The sequence below is a fragment of the Bemisia tabaci genome, chromosome 10 (assembly GCF_918797505.1).
Source record: "Bemisia tabaci chromosome 10, PGI_BMITA_v3".
Classification (NCBI taxonomy): domain Eukaryota; kingdom Metazoa; phylum Arthropoda; class Insecta; order Hemiptera; family Aleyrodidae; genus Bemisia; species Bemisia tabaci.
In genome coordinates this window covers 9,214,865-9,239,236 of record NC_092802.1, presented here as the reverse complement: position 1 = coordinate 9,239,236, position 24,372 = coordinate 9,214,865, and the positions used below count along the sequence as shown (strand labels likewise).

Below are 24,372 nucleotides of genomic sequence, written 5' to 3'. Positions count from 1 at the left end.
GTATATCGCTTAGATTGTCATGATAAAAACGTGTAGCGGTCGATGTGAATCACGTAGAGAATTGAGTTTTCATGAGCGGGTGGTTTCAATTCACACACCAAGAATCATTAAATATCTTCAGAAGGAGTTGATTTCGGTAATTTTCATCGTGCGCATCGTGTTTTACGTGAAAGTTTGGTGAAGAAACGTGTATCAGAATGCTGAAATTCGTACCTTGTCTAGTGGTCCATTGGAAGTTTCTTAGAAGTGGAAAATTGACCGCTCCTTGGGCCGCTGTTCCTTTCCAGTTGTCCACTTTTGTAGAACACGTGACATTTTATCGTGTGCCTTTTTTTACTTGCGTCAGATCATACACGGAAGTTGGAAAAATATCCGAACGGTGGCCTACTGCTGGAAAAGATAAAATATTATTAGTTTTTCTCTCGTCAGAGAACACACGGAAGTTGGAGATCCGCATAGTGACCGACTCAGGTGTACCGCAACTTACTCAATACGTGAACGCTGGTTGATACAATGCGGGTAATCGGGGAGTCCAGAAAACGTAAAATAAATCAGTACCAAACCAACAAAAATGGCTGTCAATATTACAAAACGTGGATGTCAATTTTGAAACGCGTATCGAGAAGCGAGTGACGCTTTCTCATAAGTCATAACGGTCAATAATTGGACCACATTTTGCAATTAGGAACTTAGATTCCGGCCCGGTTTAAAAACAACGTATGTGCCATTAGTTTCCCTAATGTACATAAGTGTTTTTTCAGATGAGCCAGAATTTATAGGTCCAAATTGCAAGATGCAGTCTAATTGTAAGATTCTCTCTCTCTCTGGAGGATGGCGTGGCGTGGCGTGGCGTTAAGCAGCTGATTCAGGCCGACGCGCCAGCTGTTACAAAACGCATTTTCACGCCTTCAAACCTGCAAGAATACTTCCCGCACTGCGCGTAGACCACGGTTCGCAGTGCACAGCGGGCCAAACTTCCCATCAAGCATTCGAAGAGTCTTGGCGCTTGGAGCGAGCGCCTGTATTCAATAATTATCGCTTAAACTTGCTTGGTTTACAGTGTCTTGCATTTTAAACCTTAAGAATCCAGTATTAACTCCTTATTCCTGGTAATTTCTAAATCTTGTGACCCTGTGATAACTTTTCAAGTGTTACATTTCTAGATCGGGATTATTAAATAAATTTACTTCGGCATAGGGAAACCGTTATATTGATCACCTTAATTTGGCAGTTATGCTCTCAAAATTATTAACAAAGCAAGAATTATTATATTATTCAATCATTAAGTCCTGTGATAGGAGACAACTTATACCAACGTGTACGTTACAGCGGTACGCTGCCGCAGTGGTCATGATGGTCAGAGGAGGGATTGTCTTTTTGATCTTCGTCCATGGTTAATGGATTATTATATTGTTCAATTCGAGCAACCCCTCCATTTGCATTATCATTCGTAACGGTTTTGCTTTTTACAATGGTGCTAGCCGCTATATATTCATTATTTTGTTTCCAGAGGGAAAGGCTTTCATTTAAAAATGAGCGTGAACTACCTCGATTGAAAACATTTTTGTGAATTTTTATGTTTGCATGATTACTTGGATTTTCATCCGGAATTTCAAGGAACTTTTCATCTTGAAGAGATAATTTTCACGGTGTCTTTACTAACTTCTCTCTCTTTCATAGCTCCAACGATTTTCTCTCTCGGGCATCTGTTGAGCGTTCACCCTATTAGTAGTGGACGCTCTTTCCCGTCGTTTTCCATCGGTTGTGTTACTAATTTATCATTGGTAATGGCCCGCACTGCTCCATGGGTGTCGGCGCCATTTTTCGTGGCGGGAAGCAATACCTATTTTCTCAATTTTTTTTTAGTTACATTTCTACCTTTTTTCTCTCATTTTGTCCACTTTATGTAATGCCAGGAGGCTTGTCTTCGAGAAATTAATATTCTTACGTCTTAAAACTCTGCAACGTACTTTTATTTAATGACTGTTTCAAGGATCATTCAAATGTTTTGTCGTCGTAGTTCTAAAAAAATCTCTGGGTTCTAAGTACCCCTTCACTAATGACCCCTACATTTTACTCTTTGATGACAAGACATTTCTTGTATTCATGTATGTTTTCTAGGTTACGCTCCACGTCTAGTTCAACAGCGTCTCGCAGGGCTCTCTTCCGTCCGCGCAAAAGAACTTTTGACACTTACCAGCGGGCTTTCATTGAAATGTGTAATTTAGACGTGAAAGTTCCCATACCTTTAATGTAGATTGCGACACTTCCTTTTGGGGGTTCTTTGATACTAACTGACCTCCAGGGATCCCATTCTCCGAATACGTACATCACCCTGCTAACATCCGGAATTCCTCCGTAGTTCATGTTCGTTTCATTGGCGGCTGACTCCATGAATGATACGTTAAATCTGAAATTGTGAAACCTCAAGAATGTGAAATCGTTTAAAAAGAGACGCAAATTATTACACTGCGGTCCAAATGGTCCACGTTTCTTCCCGCAAAAAACCGAGAGGCTTAGATATCAGTGACGTTTCTTCCCGCAAAAAACCGAGAGGCTTAGATATTAGTGATTTCCGGACCGTCTCGGTTGTAATGTTATTGACCAGAAAGCCGCATGTTACCCTTAAAATCAGAGTTTAGTAATTCTTAACTTGTATTGCGAAAAACCTCACCCAGCCCAGCCCCTCTGTTTTCTGAAAATGTTTTCCCCATGGTGGTTACCATCGTTATTCGAATACGTTCACGTACGTACGTACGCAAGTCACGTATTCCTACCGACATCTTACTTGTGGTCTCATTAATTATTATGGTAGCCATATCCTCCCGGTCACGTGTTTTAGAAGACACCTGACGGTTGGGGGGGGGGGGGAGAGATTTTGTTAAGAGGTATCTCTGTAGGTTTCGCAGGTGGTACATGTGCATTAATTCTGGTGAGTTTAACTTGGAGTAGAAATCATCAGTTAACTCATCTGGAAATAATTTGTATCTAAAGAAAGGATACCTGGAGTCGAATGCGTCCTTGCAGATGTTTGCGAAAAAATCGATGGGGATTCTACCACCAAACATGTCGCTTTTCCCACTGGATGTATGGTGATACCAACCAGTCTCTGTGCATGACTGGTAATAAACCTGTCGGACTAAAATGCAAATAAATATCGCGAATAAGCAGGAGCACATGAATTGTTCCAAGAAATTAACAAGTTAAAGTTTTAAATAAGTGTAACTAAATGATTTAATATTAGTGTTAAATAATCTCATCGAGGGAAAATTGGAAAGATCCATTGAGAAAGTTTCCGAATTTTGTGATGTTGCAGACACAACCGATTGCGGTCAACCGGATGGACAGGAAAATACAGATGATTTTTTTATTTATTTTCTTCTTAAAATCTAACAGTGACTAGGAAACGGTTGTTGATGTAACTGCTGTATGATCAATTTCCTCAAGTAAAGTTTTCCTTTACCACGAAGTATGTCGTATAACATAGCAATAGTGAACAGAATGAAAGTAGGAGCCTAAGGAACGGGTCAGTCGCGCCTACCATGGATTCGTGTTTTGATGTTTGCCTCATTTGGAGCAGCCTAAAATAATTAGCTCTCTCCAAACAGCAACTTTTTTAGTTCAATTCTAACCGAGATATCACACTTTTGAAAGTTCTGTTTATGGCGTCATCCAATGCGGGAGTGACACCTTTGGTTTCTTCTACCTTGCTTTCATCCGAGTTTTACGTTGAGTAACTCGTGAAACAGTGCGTCTTCCTGACAAACGATCAACGTGGAAGAAACCGAGGGTGTCTATAGCGAGGGATGACTTCATGAAACTAATTTTTCAAAGCGTGTCATCTCGGCTAATATTGAGTGTAGAGAGATGCTTTTAGTGCAGATCTGATTAATTTTAGCTGATATACAATAAATCATCACGGTTTTGTGAACAGCGCAGCTGACCTATTGATTTTTAATCATACCCGAGAATCAATGCTCCTTGGAGAGGCGTTTCTGGACGAACGTATCACTGAAAACCTGCCACTCAGTACTGGAACGCTCTCTTCAATGACGAACGAATTCTGATCAATCTCTTACAAAGATTTGTGGCCTTTCGTAGGAGCTATGTGTCTCCTCGAATCGCGGAATAACCTATCTGTGGTAATTAATGATTGACGCTTGATAATCTGATACTTACAGCTTCTCCATTTGTTATATGTCGTGTTCTTCACCTCCTCGAGGTAAGTTTCGTATCTATGGTCGTAGCACTTACGCATAATAAAATTCGAATGCCAATTCGCAATTCGCTGGACCTACAGAAAAGACAGCATATAATCAATGCAGAGTGTGCAAACATTTCAAAATCATGAGTTAAAGAACGCTGACTATGCGAGTATAAATATCAAAGCCTGACAGAGCGGAGCGGCGTGCTGCCAGCGCGAGAGGCTCACTGGCGCCTACAAACCTAAGTGGATACTTCACGCATTACACAATGCTTGAAGTATCCACTTAGGTTTGTAGGCGCCAATGCGCGTTTAGCGCTGGCCGCTCGCCCGCCGTGCGGCGGCGCCTGGAGCAACTATTTCACAACAGAGAGCCCATTTATGCACGCGATTCGTGTCGCCGTGTCCCCGCAACGTTTTTTGGAATTGCGCGATCCATAATTTTTGTCGCCGCGACACCGTTTTTCTGGAGCGCAAAAGGTCCAAAACACGTGCTCACTTTCATTTTGTTCCCACGTGTTTTTTGTCTGGATCCGGAAAAAGGATGAATCCCGTTGTTTTTTACATTTATTTTCGGTATTTGAAATATAGTGACAGAAAAAAAGACAGTTTTAGTTGCTTGTTTTTATAATCTTCTCCGGCATTGTTCCAGATTGACTCTCTCCGTCGAACTTCATCAATGAACAACTCGGTATTAAACTCAGCAATTTCATCAGTCATAATGATGAAAAAATAACGAAAAACACAGCTGCACTACACAACTTACCACTGGTAAAATGAGCGAAACACTGACAGATATTTGACGAGATGTTTTGAGAAGGCATCCCTTAAAAGTACAGATCTTTCCTCGCAAAATAAATCAAGATACTTGTCGTACACAGGAAAAATCTAAGAGCCTTTAGCTGTGGCAAATATAGATTTCTATCCGGTGTAGGTATAACAAGTTGGGAATTTATTGAAAGATAATTAAGTCCTGTTACACCAAAGAGGTATAACGAGTTTTAGTGAATTTTGTCTCATGGAATTGACGCTCCCCCATTTTTATCAAAACTCTCAACTATATATTATTCTCCGTTGGACCAAACAGACAAAACAGAAAAACAAGCAAACCCTCATTCTTCCAAGACATTATACATTTTCATCGAAAAACGTTGTGAGAAATTGGCGTTTGTATTCACATGTGGGCCTGTAGAAACCACTTTTCAAATGTTTCTGCATTCATCTCCTCGTGGTAGTCACCCGTCTTCCTCGAGGAAAATATCAATGGAGGTGCAGGTATCCATCCTGTGCTACCTCCAGCATGACAAATTATCAGTCTCTCTCCTTTCCCCAGCTTGGGATCGCTGATGTGTGCTATGACGGTACCATCTGAAATACCGTGGGTCGAGCAGGCGTTTTTATTGATCCATGTTTCATCCAGGAAAATAACTTTTTCCCAGTCGATCTTCAGGACAGAGCGCAAGAAGAAACACCTCGCCAAAGCAATTGGTGGTTTCTCCATGAGAACGACTCGATTGTTCAGCTTTCTATAGGTAAAACCTAGTTCTTGAAGAAGGCGGTGAAGTGCAGATCGTGAGCTTTTGTAAAGGTCAGCTTCAGCCAGAGATTTCAGCAGCTTATCCAACGTCGGCACATTTTTATCACGGTAGTAACCGTATATATGCCTCCGAATAGCCTTAGCATCAAAGTCGTCTACTTCCTTGCCTCTCTTCTTATGCGTCTTCCCAGGTGTTGAAAACTTCGGCTTTCTCTGAGACGCCACAAGCTCGGATTCCTTCTTAATTCTTCTGCCAGTACAATATCCAAGATCTAGCGCTTGGGCAGTCCTCTCCAAGACTTGGTTGATGCCCAGTAAGGGTCCGTTGTTCTGCTTCTCCTTTTCGAAGTACTTGATAACTCGAGCGACAAATTCGCGAGCTTGCGAGTGGAGCACTTGCCTCTTTCCACTTGTTGCTGCCATCGTCCGGTGGTGTTGCTCCAGTAAAGTTCAGAATGCGAGTGCGAATTAAGCACAGAATGGACTGCGTTATATCCCTTATTGATTGATTACCATCCACCAATAAGAAGCTAGATAGTGTTCGTCTGAACTAACGCGATGCACGAGGCCGGTTTTCCCCGGGACCCAGGAGCGGATTCCCGACGCAAGGCGCCGCCGCGCCGCGGAGCTCGTAACCAGCCCTCTGTGCGGTGCGGGGTTGGCTCGGTCATTAGACGGGTATCAATAGAACGAACGATACCTTGCTTCTACATCGTGCAAATTATTCCGATTTTCCAGCGCTCTTCGTATTTGGGACAGACTATAACTATGGGTCTCAACTGGCACGTGGACCAAAACTCCCGCGTGGTAAACGCGTGGACGTAAATTACTGGAAAAAACAGGTGCGCGGACGAAAAATTGTTGACGAAATGTCCTATAACCGAGAACATTATGTAGTGGAGCGGATTAGCAAGAAATACCACTAGAATCGTGCATTTCTGGATAAAAGCATGAAACTTTCAGGAAGTCTTCTACACCTATGAAGAAACGAATTTAGCCTGGGTGCCCAGTTCTATGGGGTCCCAGGGGGGCAGGGGGGCGGGGGACCCTAAAATCATAAAATTCAGGTTTTGCTGTGAGAATTTTTGTACACAAAGGGATAAAACTGATTGAGTTTGCGGAATTGACCGGTTCAAGGCCACCTCAATACATACTGGAACGATTTCACCCACTAATCGCCCAATTTTGACCAAAAGGGTGCTTGGAGGGGAGGGGGGACCTGAGATTTAAAGCCCTGATTTTCTTGTGAACTGCGAATGCGTAGTTAAGGCTTATAACAACTAAATCCATTAAGCATTATAATTTTATACTGCCGAACTATTTAAAAATTGATGAAAAAATTCGTCATGGCCGGGGGGGGGGGGGGGGGGCGGAAAGCGAAGCGCAAGCGCATACCGTGCGAAGGTGGCGCAGCGTGCAATAAGACTCTCCTAATATAACGTCTATGTTGTGCCGCATTTTCGATCGTTGCACGTATCTTACGCTCGGTGAAAGGGGGGGGGGGGGGGGCTCATTTTCAACCGCTGTTATAAAAATATTTAAAAAATAAATAAATAAATTAAAAAAAAATGGAAACGAAAAATCATAACATTCACCGATTCGAAGAGATTATAATTGAGTATGTCCCATCTCGTTTTGGATTAGAAATCTTTTTCGATGCCAACAGGATAATTTGCAGTTTCCTTCTCATTATCATCATTACCAATGTTAGTTTCCCATGTACTACTACTGTGTTGGAGCAGATTCCTCTTGTTCTTTTTTTACACTTCCCCTCAACGATATCCTGCTTGGTAAAGGCATCGCAAACGTGCTGTAGCAAAGCTGCGTGCATGGGTGGCAGTCCATCAAAATCCGACGTTTTCTCGTGGAAACTCCTTTACAGCACTTTATTCGCGGAGGTTTATGATATGAAATTTTACCATATACATAGCCACAACGAACTGTTCGATGTCACTACACTAGAGCCTCAACAGCGTCTGCGAGTTTGTTTGACAGGACTTAACAATTTTTAAGACCTCGGAGTTTTTAGATTTAAAGTTTTAAGTTTAAAGTTTTTCGGATCGACTTTTTACTGTACCAGGCACAGGCTTTTGCAGCACCAATTTTACTGAAAACTTGATGGATCGAAAATCATTCAAATTCCGTACCAGTACCGAAAGCTATTTACAATCTGTCGAAGTGTGTCATCTGTGTTCACAGTGGCATAGATGGTCAATGCAGTTGGTTTTCCTGGCTGATCCTCTTTTCTGAACCTGGGATTCTCTCTGGAACCGACAGCTACTCCAATATTATTGACCCTGCAGTTACATCATTCATGAGCCTATCATAAGCCTATATGACGGCAAATTTTCTTTTAATATAATGAGCAATGAATTTTCCATTAAAAAATTCGGTGTAAATTAAGGTATGCTGTACTTTGAGATCTACCATATCTCACAAAATGAATTGGTAGCCATCTGACATACGTGCAACGATTAAAAGTGGAAAACCAAGAAGAAATTTTCGTCAAAGATTTTACGTAAAGTTCAAAGTTGGAGCTTCGCAGTGATATCAGATATTCAAGGTGGCACTCTTCCAGCTAAAATTGCAAGACTCCGATGTAAATACTGAAGGCGTGATCCTCTGCCTCATTTATTGCATTCTTCAAGCGGAAGAAGCTCCATTCTCATTGTTTTTCTTAAGATCTACAGCAAAATTTGCAAAATGAGAGTCAAACAATGCAGCAAATGTCAATAGTCCAAATGTCAATAGCCAGCAAATGGCAAAAGTCAATACAACAAATGAGAGTCTCAATACAGCCACTGTCATTTGAAAGTCCTTCAAGAAATTCAGAATAGCCTTTTCAATGTGTATCCAACCTATCATTACAACATACTTGAGTTGCGGCTACCGAAAGTGTAACACTAAATGTGAGGGGGCGCTGTTAAAATGCACGAGGCAAAGATTGTGGGAACGGCTACAAGAAGTGCACAAAAAAATGAGAAACTATGACACTGGTAATGATGATAATGAGAAGGAAACTGCAAATTATCTTGATGCCATCGAAAAAGATTTCTAATCCAAAAAGAGATGGGACATACTCAATTATAATCTCTTCGAATCGGTGAATGTTATGATTTTCCGTTTCCATTTTTTTTATTTATTTATTTATTTTTTAAATATTTTTATAACAGCGGTTGAAAATGAGCCCCCCCCCCCCTTTCACCGAGCGTAAGATACGTGCAACGATCGAAAATGCGGCACAACATAGACGTTATATTAGGAGAGCCTTATTGCACGCTGCGCCACCTTCGCACGGTATGCGCTTGCGCTTCGCTTTCCGCGCCCCCCCCCCCCCCCCCGGCCATGACGAATTTTTTCATCAATTTTTAAATAGTTCGGCAGTATAAAATTATAATGCTTAATGGATTTAGTTGTTATAAGCCTTAACTACGCATTCGCAGTTCACAAGAAAATCAGGGCTTTAAATCTCAGGTCCCCCCTCCCCTCCAAGCACCCTTTTGGTCAAAATTGGGCGATTAGTGGGTGAAATCGTTCCAGTATGTATTGAGGTGGCCTTGAACCGGTCAATTCCGCAAACTCAATCAGTTTTATCCCTTTGTGTACAAAAATTCTCACAGCAAAACCTGAATTTTATGATTTTAGGGTCCCCCGCCCCCCTGCCCCCCTGGGACCCCATAGAACTGGGCACCCAGGCTAAATTCGTTTCTTCATAGGTGTAGAAGACTTCCTGAAAGTTTCATGCTTTTATCCAGAAATGCACGATTGTTATGCCAATCCGCCCCACTAATGGACTAACTGTAGGGGCTGTCGTGTGTTGCCGTTATAGTTAGTCTAATACCTACCATCTTTGTTCATATCATTGCAAGCACCCAATTCAACCAACAGGATTCCTCCTTATCCCTTTTGTTTTCTTTGTCTATATTTTTGCCTTTCAATCTCATGAATTTGCCCGCACAGATCTTTGCGCGCTTTGACTTTTTTGTTCATTCCTTTTGGAGCATATTCAAAGTGTGTAAATTCGTGCCCTTATAAGCTTTAATTTGAACACTTCGAGGGTAGACCTTCATCGGATGATTCAGAGTAATCTGGTTCTGATGTGGCATTTGGAACAATGTCACCATCTTTCCTCAAAAAGCTTCAGCCTTTTGATTTTGGGTTCCAGTCGTTGGCGTTGAGGGCTGAGAACAATGGTTGCGAATCGCTTCGTTTCCACAGCAAATACTGACAGCCTTTTCAACGCGTAACAGGAATTTTTGAATTTGGGGACTTTCAAGCAAGAGAATTGTAGCACCATCACAAGAGGATCTTCATCCCGAAGTCCGAAGCGTCTAACTTTATGACTTTTTCCAGTAATAAAATAAATTAACACAGCGGGTACCAAGGCTAATTTGTATGTTAATATCACCAAAACGTTTCGGCTAAAAACTTAGCCTTCGTTAGCTGGATAAAAACGGGAAGAAATTGTAAAAATTTGAAAACATAGTACTTGACTGCACCTTTCAAAACTAGAATTAATGTTGTATATTGCTGTTTTTGAAGAACGTTTTGTCTCGCTTTGAATGATACAGTCAAGTAGGTGCTACGACAAGATTTTTAAAATTTTTTACTGTTTTTATCCAACTGAGGAAGGCTGAATTTTCAGCCGAAATGTTTTGGTGGTATTTACGTTAAAACTAGCCTTGTTACCCACTGTGTTATTTGTTTTATTATTGCATATCTTGTCACGGGCTGCTGAGCATCAAACCTATCTCATCCCTATTATTCCATACTACCTCTTTCCTTGCAATGTTGGAGTATCTATCAAGGACGTGGCGTGCTTTTCGATGTATCGATTCATCTACCATTTGAACCTATGAAAAAGAATCGATAGATAGGGTGTTCGCAGCGAGCACCTTGATAATTGATTCTTTACCATAGCTTTAAACTGGGAAATATCTATAATCGATCATTCACGCCACGCCACTGGCATCCGTGCTTATTTTCTCCATCAAGTTTCAGCGTAACGCCCCCTCATAAAGTGGCGTCAACCATACGAAAATGTAAAAGTGTAGACAACTTACCGGACACTTTACTTTATCATCAGTCATAACTTTACAAGCACCCTCTATGTCGATCCCGGGAAATGGTATTAGTTCACGGCCAAGGACGACGTAGGCAAACTCGTACGCGAGTCTTAGATATAATTGCGCTATGTCATTTTTATTATCCTCCAAAGGCGTGCAGAGCCTGTAAAAAAAAGAAGAAAATGTCAACTTTTTTGGGGGGGGGGGGAGGGCTGTCGGAGTTCGCGTTGCATGTGGAATGGGTCAGTTACACTGGTCACAAAATCTTGTTTTGATGCATGAATCTTATGGACGTGCGAAAAATAATAAAATCTGTCCCAACAGCAACTTTCTACGTTCGATATTTACCGAGGTATCGCACTTTGATAAATCTAGTTTATAACGTCATCCACCGCGATAGTGCCACCCTTGGCTTCTTCCACCTTGCTTTCAGCAGTCAGGGAAACACACATTTGCACTGATTACTCAACGTGTAATTAACACGAAAGCAAGGTCCAAGAAACTAAGGGTGTCTTTACCGCGGTGAATGACGTCAAAAACTCGACTTTTGAAAGGGCGTTTTCTCTGTTAATATGCAACGAAGATAGATGCTGTTTTGGCAGATCTTTTTATTTTTAGCTGATCCACAGGAAGTAAGCATCAAAACATAACTCTGTTACTAGCGCAACTGACCCATTGTACCATGAAAAATGAGAGGATTTTAAACAAATCGCGCCAAATAATTTTTTTAGGGAGGGGGGGATTGGTCACATTTCTGCCTGGGAATGCGTGTAAAATCCTCTTGAAGCTAGTAGAGACTCTAAGTTTACAAGGCAAATAAGAAGTATCGACGCTGTAAGTCTGCAACCATTCGGTTTGCGACGCTGCAGACTTCCCGTCATACTTCAATTGTTAAATGGAAAACCACGCAACAGCAATTCTTGAAAACTGCCGTAATTATTCTTCCCAGTGCGGAGAACTTTCTGCGAAAACTTAAAGGAATAATTTCGATTCGTCTTTCTTTATAAATTCAAATAGAAGCGGAGTTTTTCGAAAACCGCAAACGAAATTCGTGGTTGCGGACTTACACCGTCGATATAAATTCTTGCAGGTTTGGTAATTCTTAAAAATGCGAGGAAGCTCATTTATCATCCTTCAGAGCCGCCCATTTTATCCAGAGCATAGAATCATCGCCTACTTTATTCAAGTATGGTAGTTCAGCAATTATTAAGGGTGATGCACGCGTCTTGGTACATGAACCTAGGTGGCTAGAGTCGGTGAAGAATTTGCAATATATGGTCATAGTTTGGATCAGATTTCCAAACAAGGCCATGCCGGATTCGAAACCAATGTAGTTGTCAAAACTATTTATGTTTGTATTTTCGGGTACGGCGGGTGTCCTCAATGATCGGCCGGCCACGATTATAAAAATCGATAAGTTGATCAGGATGAATTTGTGGTGGGGGGGGGGGGGGTGGTAGTCTGCAGATAACAGGATGTCACGCTCGTTTTGTGTCCAGGCACCTTGCACAAATTGATGTGAGTTGATACTTCGGGCAGCAGCATCATGAAATACGTCTGAGGCGTAGTCAGGGATGGCTTGCGCGTTGGCAGCAGCGAGGATATTTTGAACTAGACCACAGAGCATAGGGATGTTCGGTAGTATTAGGCTGGACCTACACTGCACGCGTAAAGTTGACGGCCGTCATCGGATGTCCGAATGACGGCGGTTAACGGCGGTGGGAGCTGCCTGCTGTGGACCCGGGTTTCGGACAGTGGCGTGGCGTGAATTGCGATATATCGATTGTTATGCCATTTAAACCTATGGTAAATAATCGATTATTAAGGTGTTCGCTGCGAACACCCTATTTATCGATCTTTTTCCATAGGTTTAAATGACATAACAATCGATGTATAGCGTCGGAAGCTCGGAGCGCGACCCGTGCGGGGTAAAATCTTTTGGGGTTTCGCGCAAGTTTCATTTAAATATTTCCGCATGAACGGATTATTAATAATCATGGAGATATTTTTCATTTTAATTAAGACCGCACTGGCATAAGTGTAATTACCCTCTGTTTTTAAGGCAGCTCCTACATCGTTCCAAGCCGGCGTTTTGAGATCTCGGTTGTGATAATCTTTACACCTCTGGTCCCATAAATTTCTCTTCTCATTTCGGGCCTGGTCACATTTTGGGGCTCTTACACTTGAAGTTTTTAATTCTAAAATATAAGCCTGAGGGGGCGAATCATTCATTAAGGCTCGAGAAGAAAGCTGACAAATTATGTAAAGGGTTTGCAAAAAAGCAGAGAGCGTAAACGCGCACTGGCGCCTACAAACCTAACAGTGATACTGCACGCATTCCGCAATGCGTGAAGTATGCATCCTTAAACTCAATTACGGTAATGCCATTTAGAACCACATCACTTTCAGTCAAGTGAGCAGCAATCTCAGCTGGTCTAATAGGGGCAATTTTCACTATATTGTTATCTTGGATGTTAGGCACCAGATGAGAAGCTGCATTCTGGATCGTAGCGAATAGCTGGTTGGAAGTGTCCATTATCGTTGAATCTTGTGAAAAGCTCAGCTAAGAAATGAGTAGTTTCATTGATGCTGATGCCGTAATTGGCTGCAACCTGTGTTATGCTAGATAGATTGTTGGTACGATCCCTAGTAAAGCTGGCAAAGAAGGTGATACTCCCTAGATTTAAAGATCTACAGATTATGTAGTAATTACCTTGAGGTGAATTACCTACTACAGACGAGAATTCTGTACCACAGTCACAGTAAGCTATCAACCTTCTTCTGGTGTCCACACCGGTCCCAGTAAACTTCAAAAGTATAGTTTTCTCAGTACTATCTAGTATTTCTATGACAATTCTAGAGTACATCTAACGTTCATAGATTGTTGTTGCCTTGCTTTCTGCGATGATACACCCACACCTTATCTCCATTTCTCGTTCCATCCAGGTGCCATCTTTTGTGTACACAACATTATCCTTAATGAGCTCGCATGCCTCCTGTGCTTCAACGAATTTACTCCAAAGGAGTAAAAGTAAACAAATAACCCTGAGCCAACTAAGGCCCAGGTACACCGGGATTTGAATCCCCACGCTCCGATGCATATTGCAGCAACTATCATAGTGTCTAGTTTCACTAAAGCCCTTTGCACACGTTGCAAGTTTTGCTGCGAGTGAGCCGAAAGTGGGAGTCATCGGTGCATCACTCATCGATGATTCTGAAATTTGCGGGGCGCCCGCAATTTTCACGATCATCGATGAGGTCGCGGCTCTACAACCAACGTTCACACTGCATTGTGGCATGGCCTGATATAACTTAAAAACACAAATCTTAGGTTGCTTCTGTGAGATATCCAGTACCAAGAGAAAAATTTGGAGACAAAAAAGCAAAAATCAAAATCTGGAGTAATACTTCTAAACAAGAAAAACTTACCGAACCCAAAATCTCCCTTCTCCGCGTCGCCTCCGTTTTGACTCTTCCCGGTAGGCCGCGATTATTAGTAGGAAAGTCCAAACTGCCAAAGCATTAAGGAGGTCGGTATACGTAAAGCAAAAAGAACTTTAGTCCTTAACAAAGTTTTCCTTGCATTATGATCACTAGGATAACAATAACCTCAAACTTTTCAAAAAAAGTCATGTGCCGGTGAATATTGTCAACAAAACGAAGGACGCTCGTTGGTCTAAAGGAGAATGCGCGCCCCGCTTTCACTTGCAACGTATAAACGCAATCGAAAGTAAAATCGGGCGTCAGCGCTCAACAGCGCATCGATGACCCTCTCTTTCGGCTCACTTGCAGCAAAACTTGCAACGTGTGCAAAGGGCTTTAACCAAAGCTCACCACTCCCAATGTGATGACGTGTGCGAGTGGGAATTTCAAGAAAGTAGCAAATGCAACTACTAACATCACCAATTGGAATCAGAGTTTCATCTTCGATCCCCAACCCGATGGGTCTATCGTCAAATTCTGGGGATCAATCTTCCGTATTTTGGAGATCGCCCCCGAGATACCACCAGTCGGAAGTTTAGAGCTCATGATGTGAACTCTATTTGGTTTTGAAAACCCGAACGATATTATCTTGCTTTACATATCGTTTCTGAAGTTTAAAAACTCGCTCAATCCAATTGTAGTTTGTATCGGGATCACTAGGTGATATCAGAACTAATGTGAAGAGCGCACTACATACATATATACATACATACGAGTCGCTTTTATAGCGCACTTTGGCGCTTTACGACGCCTAATTGCCACAAAGCTCGGTCTTCCCACAGGTCATCAGGGAGTTGACAATCTCTCATCTCATTTAACACCCCCTGTCGCCAACCTCTCACTGGGCGTCCCCTAAGATTCCTCCCAGGAGGAACCCAATCAAGAATCTTTTTTGGCAGCCTCTCTTCCGTCATCCTTTTGACATGACCATACCAAACAAGTTGTTGACGTCGAACACGATGTCATTTTCGACTTCCATTATCGGACGCCTTCTATCATTATGGACCCGATCTCTCCTAGAAATTCCTGCGGACCTTCTCCAGAAATCCATCTCCGTTGCTCTTAGCATATCCTGTGTCCGTTTCTTCAGCTGCCAAACTTCACATCCGTATGTTAATATACTTTTGACTACAGCGTTGTATATCCTCCTCTTGTTATCTTTGGAAATCCGCTGATCCCAGAGGATTCCATTTAACATCGCTATAGCCTTCCTTGCTAAGGTGTTCCTTTCCCTGATAGCTTGATCCGTCCTTCCATCCTGGGTTAACCGCACTCCCAAGTACTTAAAGTGCTCGCAGGCTTTGATCTGCTGCCCATCCTCCAACTCAAGGACATGAATCATTTGGGTAAAATTGTAGGGAAAGGTCTACAATGTATCTACTTGTTGCAGGTGCATCATTGCACGCCAAAGTAAATATATAGTGTATCCTTTTTAAGAGCCTTGCGTAGGGTTTTTCCAAAATCATGGTTATGAAATCAAAATTTTGTGGGGCTCTAGAGATATAAGGAAAACCAAGCATAGCTTCCTCATGTTCTGAGTGAAACTTTCCTTGTGTAAAGAAAGTCTTCAATCGAGAAAAAAAACCTTTACCCGCGTGGGTGCTACCAAATTCCCCATTTTCCAAGAACTTTAACCCTGCCTCATCAATATAAATGTTTAAATTTCCCTCAGAAGGATCAAAATGTGTAAATACCGTTCTAGTTGAGCTTGATAAAGTTTCTAGCATTGGGTCATCGCAGCGCATTCTTTTAGTGTGCCGACCTCTACATAAACCCACATAATTCCCTGTTATTTTAAAGGGACTGGCGGATACGCAATCATCATTTTCATTGCTAGGGTACACTGTACTCGAAACCTTTTGATACCCGTCCAGGAACGATGCTGTTAAACTAGCATAATCACTCTGACAAATTGAACACCATGACACTGTGATGTTTTCCGCTGGGTAAACCGAGGTTTCAGGGCAAGTATATGAGTTTGGATTTCCATAAGATATCTGTACATTTCTTTCCGCTACTGTTGGTAAATAATTCGCATAATAAATGAACGGCACTGTTATTATGGCGAAATCAAAATATCCTTTCGAAAAATGGGTCTGTAGATTTTCAATAGCTTTAAAATTCATTGCGACTAAATTCCTTAGTATGTCAGTTTGCGTTAGTTGATCTCCGGTACTTTCATATTACTTCTATTTCTTTGCAGCTTCGGCTCCTACAGAGCAATTTCCCCAAATCCAAGCTCATTTCAAGCGCATCTCATTTAACTTTTGGGTAATCATTAACGAAGAAACAGTTTTTATACTTGTTTAAAGTTTCATACGTCGAGTAATCGATTACTCGATTGTGAGGTTACGAAAACTGTAAAAAGAACTCTGCTGATTTATGACGTATTAATTTTTGCTCCAGTCGATTGAATTTACTAGATAAACTATTCGAGGGAACTTTAAATCGCTTCCTTATCCGGCTCCCGAGGGCTGGAGATGTCAGCTTGTTTCTTTTGAATCTGATTGGCACCAAAGGTGGGGTCTCGCTATAGCGATATTCTTTCTGGTACCTAAAAATGACTCGAATACCCTCATGCCACCATAGGCCTGCACTAATGTAACACGTTTTTCTCAGCTGCCGCGTAGTGGATCAAGTCAGTCGGGGAGATAAGCAAAATTTGAAATCATTGAAAGCTCATAACTCTGTTCATACAAAACTTTGAGGTTTTAAAACGGTTGCCATTGGCTTTCTCATGAAATTTGCAGTGGCAGGCATCTCCTCAAATTGAAATCGTGACGAATGCAACATGAAAATGTACATTTTTAATTGGACATTTTATGTCTGACTTCTCTGATTGACTCAATCCTCTGTGTGCCGCCTGATATCGGAACCAACCGCGGTTAAAGCGGTTGAAATACGTTAATTTCAGCGACGAACCCCCCCCCCCCCCCCTTCTTCACTCACTTGAAATGTTCGGTATAGTGTTTCCGCTTCGTTTCATCCTTCATGCCGTCGCTCATACTACGAAAAGCATCTCGAATGACATCCACGCATTTGGGATCCACTTTGGCGTAAGCTTTTGTTACTTCCTGGAAATAGGCTGAAACAGACGTAGCAGGGGTGGTTAGGATCAGTTGGGTATAATTTAATCCTACGAGGGTCATCCTTTAAGTCTCCCTACCTTGTTACATCAGAACGAAATGAGATGAATCAAATCGGTAAGAAAGGTATTATCAGGCGTACTCTAAGCTTTAAAGCAAACCCAAGTTTTTGAAAATCGGTCGAGGGGTTTGCGAGTAAACTCTTTTTTACTGCGACAACCTCCTGTCGCAGCGTGCCCACCTCAGGTGCCTTTTTTTTAAAATGGACCGCGTTAAACAGAAAAGAACCAAGCCACGTCAGCTATGGCCAAATTTAATTGGCCAATTTAATTTTTTGCATGAAAACAGTTTTGCGGATTTTCGTACAAATTTCAGTGAATTTTCTCCACATTATGGAGCAAATTCCTTAACGTTTTCAAAAGAATCCGCACGAACGTTTTCTCGTGAAAAATTAAATTGCCCAATTAAAATTGGCAACAGCTGATGTGGCTTGGTTCCTTTCCGTTAAACGTGGTCCAAATATAACATGCAATTATTGCGACACCGCATTATTAGTAAGTATTGAATTTTGCTTTGAAATTTGTGATACAGTCTTAAGGATGAAAGTTTTTTCCGTAATGTACTTAAACTGACCAAAAAAATAAAACCAGAGGCGTGCGAAAATAATACTCTCTACTTTTAATTTCATGTAAGTGCTAGCACCCTGGAAAAAAAAGCACATTGGATCTAGACTCCAGACTCTTGAAAACATCAACAAGCAAAAATACTCCTGATTCAATCGATTTTTGCTTAAATCAAGAACCAAGCCTCTTAACTTGAGCGGATTTCCTTTTGATCTAAAAGCAAAAATCTGATTGAATCAAGTGTATTTTTCCTTGTCAATGTTTTCAAGACTCTGAACTCTAGTTCCAACATGTTTCTTTTTTCCAGTGTAACACGTAAAATTCGGTACTCGAAAAATTTATTATGTTCGCAATATCTTCAAAATCCAACTAAAATTTCCCAAAATACCGTTTTCATTGTTTCTGTTGAAGCATATGCTATGCTAAATGGTCTCCGTGGCGACCACTTTTTCTCTTCATCTTAACCTAATATATATGAAAAAGGAAGTCCTGCTTGTATGATTCTTCCAGTCATAATTTATCCTTAAAAAGGTATTATTAATAAAAATGTGTTGATTTATCTATAATATTGTTGACCTTTTTTCTGAGCTCAACAAAGTGGTGACCCCGACGTGATTCTTTTCTCAAAATCTAGAAAAGAACTAATTATACTGTTGTGTGAAGTTATGAGTCTATCTCTGGTTATGGCTTTTGCTGATATCAGAGACTCAGTTGTTGGTTATGGCTTTTGCTAATACCACCTTGGATTTTGGTTATGCTTTTGCGAATACCATGGATTTTGAACGGTTATGGCTTTTGCTGATACCGGATGGATCGTTTTAAAGGTTATGGCTTTTGCTGATACCTCGGATCCTTTGAGGATTTCACAGTGTTGATATCCTCTAGACTGGCCAGTCAAAACTTTTGTTGTATGGCTTTTGCTGACACAACTATTGGCTGCACTGCATGCCTTTTCTTTTGTTGTATGGCTTTTGCTGACACAACTATTGGCTGCACTGCATGCCTTTTCTTCTGTTGTATGGCTTTTGCTGACACAACTATTGGCTGCACTGCATGCCTTTTCTTCTGTTGTATGGCTTTTGCTGACACAACTATTGGCTGCACTGCATGCCTTTTCTTTTGTTGTTATGGCTCTTGCTGATACAACTATTGGCTGCACTGCATGCCTTTTCTGTCGTTGGTATGGCTTTTGCTGATCCAATTACTGGCTGCATTGCATGCCATATATTGCTCGAATGAAGCAGAAACCTCCAAAAAAAGAATCTACAGAGGAGTTGAAAATGCGAAAGGAAAACATGGAATATCAACTGCCCAGAATTGTGAACTCTCTGGAAACAACTTCCGAAACAAGCTCACCTGAGATAAGTAAAATAAAAGCCCAGTATACCAGTTGTACCAACTTGATTTTTAAATATTTAAAAGTAACAGGTGCATTTAAAGCACCTAGAGAGAAATTTGTTGAATCCTAAGGAGATAAATTCCTGACTCAACGATAACTCTGCATTGGGTTATAATGTGGCCTGACAAATTTTTGTATCATTTTCAATTTGCTCATGAAAAGAAGAGAGAATGCAGGTACGTGGCTTGGGTTGCAATGTGTCGATTTTTCTGCCATTTGGACCTATGGTACAGGGTCGATTGTTAAGGTGTTCGCTGCGAGCACCCTGTTTGTCGATCCTTTTCCATGGGTTTGAGTTTCATAACGATCGATGTATCGCGGGGCACGCCACGCCACTGAGAGAATGAGCATAATGGAGAAATGAAACAAGTTTAACATACATGGATTTGTATGTAACTTATCATTGTCACGGATTAATTATCATGAACTTTGATGTATTAACACACATGGTTGAAATAATGTAAAAAACCAAATTAAAAGATCTTCTAAAGATTAGATCTTCCAAACTTTACTGGGGGATATAAGAGTGGCAGAGCTCCTAGAGAAACAGAGCGCTTCGACAGTATTCAAAATTAAATGAATTTGATACGGTGCATTTTATTATTATATTATTATTGTTATATTGTTTTATGAGTGTTGACCTATGGCTCAGCGAACGGTTTGTGCCTAGAAAACGGTTTCTCCATCAACTCTCCGTTGATGTAGAAATTAACAGGAATATGAGAGACGACGATGAAAAGAAACGCAAAAGAAGAAAATAATAAAAAAAAAGAAGAAGGCATTCAAGTTTATTTTCCTGTATCTCTAAACCGTCTAGAATAACGAGCAACAACTTTGTCGCCGGGAATGATTATTCAAGAAGAATAAATAATCATCACCTGTGATCGCTTAGGTGCCCAAATCAAATGATTAGAGTATAATTCAATTAAATGCTGCTCTCTTTGAGCGATTCTTCCTGCACTCTAGAACACAAACATTTAAAGTCAAAAAAAAAAAAAAAAAAAATCATTTTGGAAGAAAACAACATCTTGGCTGAGGCACTTGATGACGTCATTCTTCAAAGTACCAACTTGTTCGAAAGAGCCCAAATGGCGGAAGCAGCTCTTGACTGAGTTGGAGATAATATTAACAGCGTACAAGATACATGTCGACCGTAGAAGACATTGTTGGTTCGTTGGTTATAAGGAACAGAAGCAAGCTTTCCTCAACTTCAAACAATCTCTTGCTAAACGTGAGACAGAACAAGATCCGAGAAAGAATAATGATGAAGTCTAAAAGGAACAACTGATCATGAATCCACCCAAATTCTACAAAGAACTGACAAATCTTAACAATCAAAAACCACGCGAAAACGCGACGGCCTCTGTGTAAAGCTACATTACAGAATGCAACTCACATATACCCAACTAGTTGGTGAGCAATGTAACCAAAGCAATCGAAACAATGAATGACAATCAAGGAAAACTTCGGAGAAGGCGACAACAATCATTCAGTCAATGCTTATCCGAATCGAACAAATCAGAAATCGATCATTCATGCACTGTACTCTTTTTTACCTTGCCTAGGTTTTTATCCAATGGTTTCTCATATGGTTAAGGTTTTTAATGAGGCAATGCTTCCTGATGATAATGAAGTTCATAAAGAGAAAATGATCCCGAAGTCCAATTCAAAGTCTCATTTTACTTGAAGTATTGAGAAGAATACAACAAATAATGCGTTCCAAATTCATTGAATTTAAATGGTCAACATGACATCTGGAATTTGTCTACCTTTTAATGGAATTTCAATGTGACCCTAAAGAACTTCATTGCGTAACGGCAGCGCTTCTGCCTCCTCTCGAAAGTGCCTGCAAGTTCCTGCAGACAAGAAGAATCACTACGGCATTTACCCTAGCGTCGTGGCTTCAAGATCACAGCCAAGTGAAAAGTACACATAAGTATGCACATAATTACGAAGAAATAATATATTTGGAACTATGTGTCGTTCCTACTTTTGAGGATACCTCAAAGGGGGGAGTGTGTTGAAGCATATGCTATGCTAAATGGTCTCCGTGGCGACCACTTTTTCTCTTCATCTTAACCTAATATATATGAAAAAGGAAGTCCTGCTTGTATGATTCTTCCAGTCATAATTTATCCTTAAAAAGGTATTATTAATAAAAATGTGTTGATTTATCTATAATATTGTTGACCTTTTTTCTGAGCTCAACAAAGTGGTGACCTATGGCTCAGCGAACGGTTTGTGCCTAGAAAACGGTTTTCAGAACCGTGCGCCCAATAACAGTTTCCTTGAACTGTCCCAATAACAGTTTAGATTTTCAGACTGCCAACATAACGTTAGTATAACGTTGAATCGGGTTGGCGACTTGATTTTTAGCTAAGTGAAAGTTATATCATATGTTTTCATTGCATTGTTGCAAAACAAAAAGCAAGTTTAACATATATGACTTTAACTCACTGCTGTACAATTTATTACTCTCTTACTAACTTATTACTGTTGTGGGTTAATTATTATTCATTTGATTTATAATTTGGTGCGGAAGGTGATTTATGATTTGGTGAAATGTATGATGTATTGAATAGAGATGAAAGGTTTGGGGAATTCGTTGTGAGAAAAAGCGAAGACATTTAAAGAAATATTTAAAGATTAAATGTAAAGCTGAAAGACTTTGGAAGACTAATAAATACGTCGTTTCAAAAAAATCGTTTTACGTTGACGATTTTTTGGGGGGAGCGGATACGGTAGAAGAAGCAAGACAAGTTAAGAAAGAAGTTGAGGCAGTCACAGTACGGTAGAAGAAGCAAGACAAGTTAAGAAAGAAGTTGAGGCAGTCACATCCTCAAGCTCAGAAAAAAGGTCAACAATATTATAGATAAATCAACACATTTTTATTAATAATACCTTTTTAAGGATAAATTATGACTGGAAGAATCATACAAGCAGGACTTCCTTTTGATGAAGAAAAAAGATGAAGAGAAAAAGTGGTCGCCACGGAGACCATTTAGCATAGCATATGCTTCAACAGTTTCCATCTTTTACTCCTCTCGAACTTTTGGAGGATATTTTCTCACCAGAAAAGTCGGCGTTAGCAACTAGAGGGGTACTTGAACCCACTGCCGCGTAGACCAAGTGGGGATATTTGTATCTCATCCAAGTTGCCAAGGATCCTCCGTAGCTCCATCCAAAAACGATCCATTTTGGATTCTTGAATCCATGTTGAATGTTCATCTGCGTTATGAAGTACGTAACATCAGCCAGAGCCTGCTTACTGGTCAAATATTTCAGATTTTCCGTCTTGAAGTTGCTAGCGAAATGCAAAAGAGCCACCAATTAGTGTACTGGAAAGTGTTAATTGATTCTCACTGGAACGAGTCAGTTGCGAAATAGTGAGAAGAAAAAGCTACCCCGTCTGGATAATGGCTGAAAACCCGCGACAAGTGCAGTTGTGATTCTTGAAATTGGCAACACAGTTTTTCCTCCATCTAAGTGAGTATAAAAAATCGATTCTTACTGAGGCAAATCGCCTGACTTAGAATCGCTGTTTTAACTTAATTTAAATCGAGGAAAAACAGTGTTTCCAACATTCAAGAACTGCAATGAAGATATTGCATGTGTGAGAAATTTGCGATTTGACTATTGATTCTTATGTAAAAGTTCGCGAGAAACACGATGGTGCCCCTGGTTTTCTCCGAAATCATCTCCCTATTTCAAAAAAAGCTCTCAAAGTGAGGCCAAAATGGAGGGATATCCCACGCTATCCTGAGAGTCCACCTCCACATCAAGACAAACTCTCCATGCGAAGATAGGGAGCAAATACATTAGCACGGATGCCGTGTTTTCAGTTTTGGAGTCCTCAAATAAGGTGGCAGCCCTGTCAATACGTTTGCTCCCTATCTTTGCATGGAGAGTTCGTCTCCATGTAGAGGTGGACTCTCAGGATAGCGTGGGATATCCCCGCCATTTTGGCCTCGACTTGAGAGCTTTTTTTGAGCTTGGGAGTTGATTTCAGAGAAAACCAGTGGCGCCATCGTGTTACTCGTGAACTTTTACATGAAAATCAACAGTCAAATCGCTAATTCCTCACACATGCAACATCTACATTTGATGAGCGCATCGGGAAGGTTTGAAATTCACCTCTCAGTTCCAAGTTTTATGAGAAAAGTTCCGTTAAAAATCGCGCGAACATCGAAACAGTTACGCTCGTTACTCAATCGTGTTTTGATCCTTGATTCTTGTAGATCGGCCAAAAATAAAAAGATCCGTCCCAACAGCAAGTTTTTCCTTTCAGTTTCACGTGAAATTAAAATGAAAGCAAGGGTGATACTACAGCGGTGGATGACCGAATTTTCCGAATAAATCGAAGTTTAAACGCGCGATGTCTCTGTCAATATTGGACGCAGAAAGTTACTACGTCAACAGATCTTATTATTACTAGCCAATCTTCAGGAATCAAGCATCAAAAAACGATTCTGTGACCAGCGCAACTAATCCATTCGTCAGAAATCGGTCATTGGGACCCTTCTTTGATCAATGATCAGTGTATCGATTGCATTGAAAGTTAACGAAAGTTACTACGTTAACAGATCTTATATTTCTAGCCAATCTTCAGGAATCAAGCATCATAAAACGATTCTGTGACTAGCGCAACTAACCCATTCGTCAGAAATCGGTCATTTGGACCCTTCTATGATTAGCGTGTCGATTGCATTGAAAGTTAGCGTCGGCATTATCCTCACACTTTTGACTAGTTGCCCGAAAATCGGATGAGAATGTGCCGAAATATAGCGCACGTATGACTTTTTTACCACGTTAATTGCCCGTATTGCTCAGTCTTCACCGCGTGCCGCAACGCTTCATGGTAACAAATTAAATGTGACATTATTTCCCATCACCGCTACACAAGGCAAGAAATGCATTTGCTTGTGTGTTACAGAATTACACAATCTTAAAACTGAGTGTGAAATAGCAAATTTT

The 24,372-nt window shown here is 40.8% G+C and overlaps 1 protein-coding gene across 1 annotated transcript in view; it reads right to left on the bottom strand.

Annotated features, from left to right (window-relative positions):
* LOC109029823 (putative serine protease K12H4.7) overlaps window positions 1–24,372 on the bottom strand; it is a 47,371-nt gene that overhangs the window by 14,422 nt on the left and 8,577 nt on the right. The window contains exons 4-9 of the mRNA XM_072304980.1: window positions 22,470–22,702; window positions 17,240–17,375; window positions 10,805–10,970; window positions 4,180–4,294; window positions 3,004–3,139; window positions 2,247–2,410 (exon numbers count right to left, since the gene is read on the bottom strand). Of these exons, the coding sequence (XP_072161081.1) occupies window positions 2,247–2,410; window positions 3,004–3,139; window positions 4,180–4,294; window positions 10,805–10,970; window positions 17,240–17,375; window positions 22,470–22,702 (950 nt within the window). The remainder of the gene's footprint in view (window positions 1–2,246; window positions 2,411–3,003; window positions 3,140–4,179; window positions 4,295–10,804; window positions 10,971–17,239; window positions 17,376–22,469; window positions 22,703–24,372) is intronic.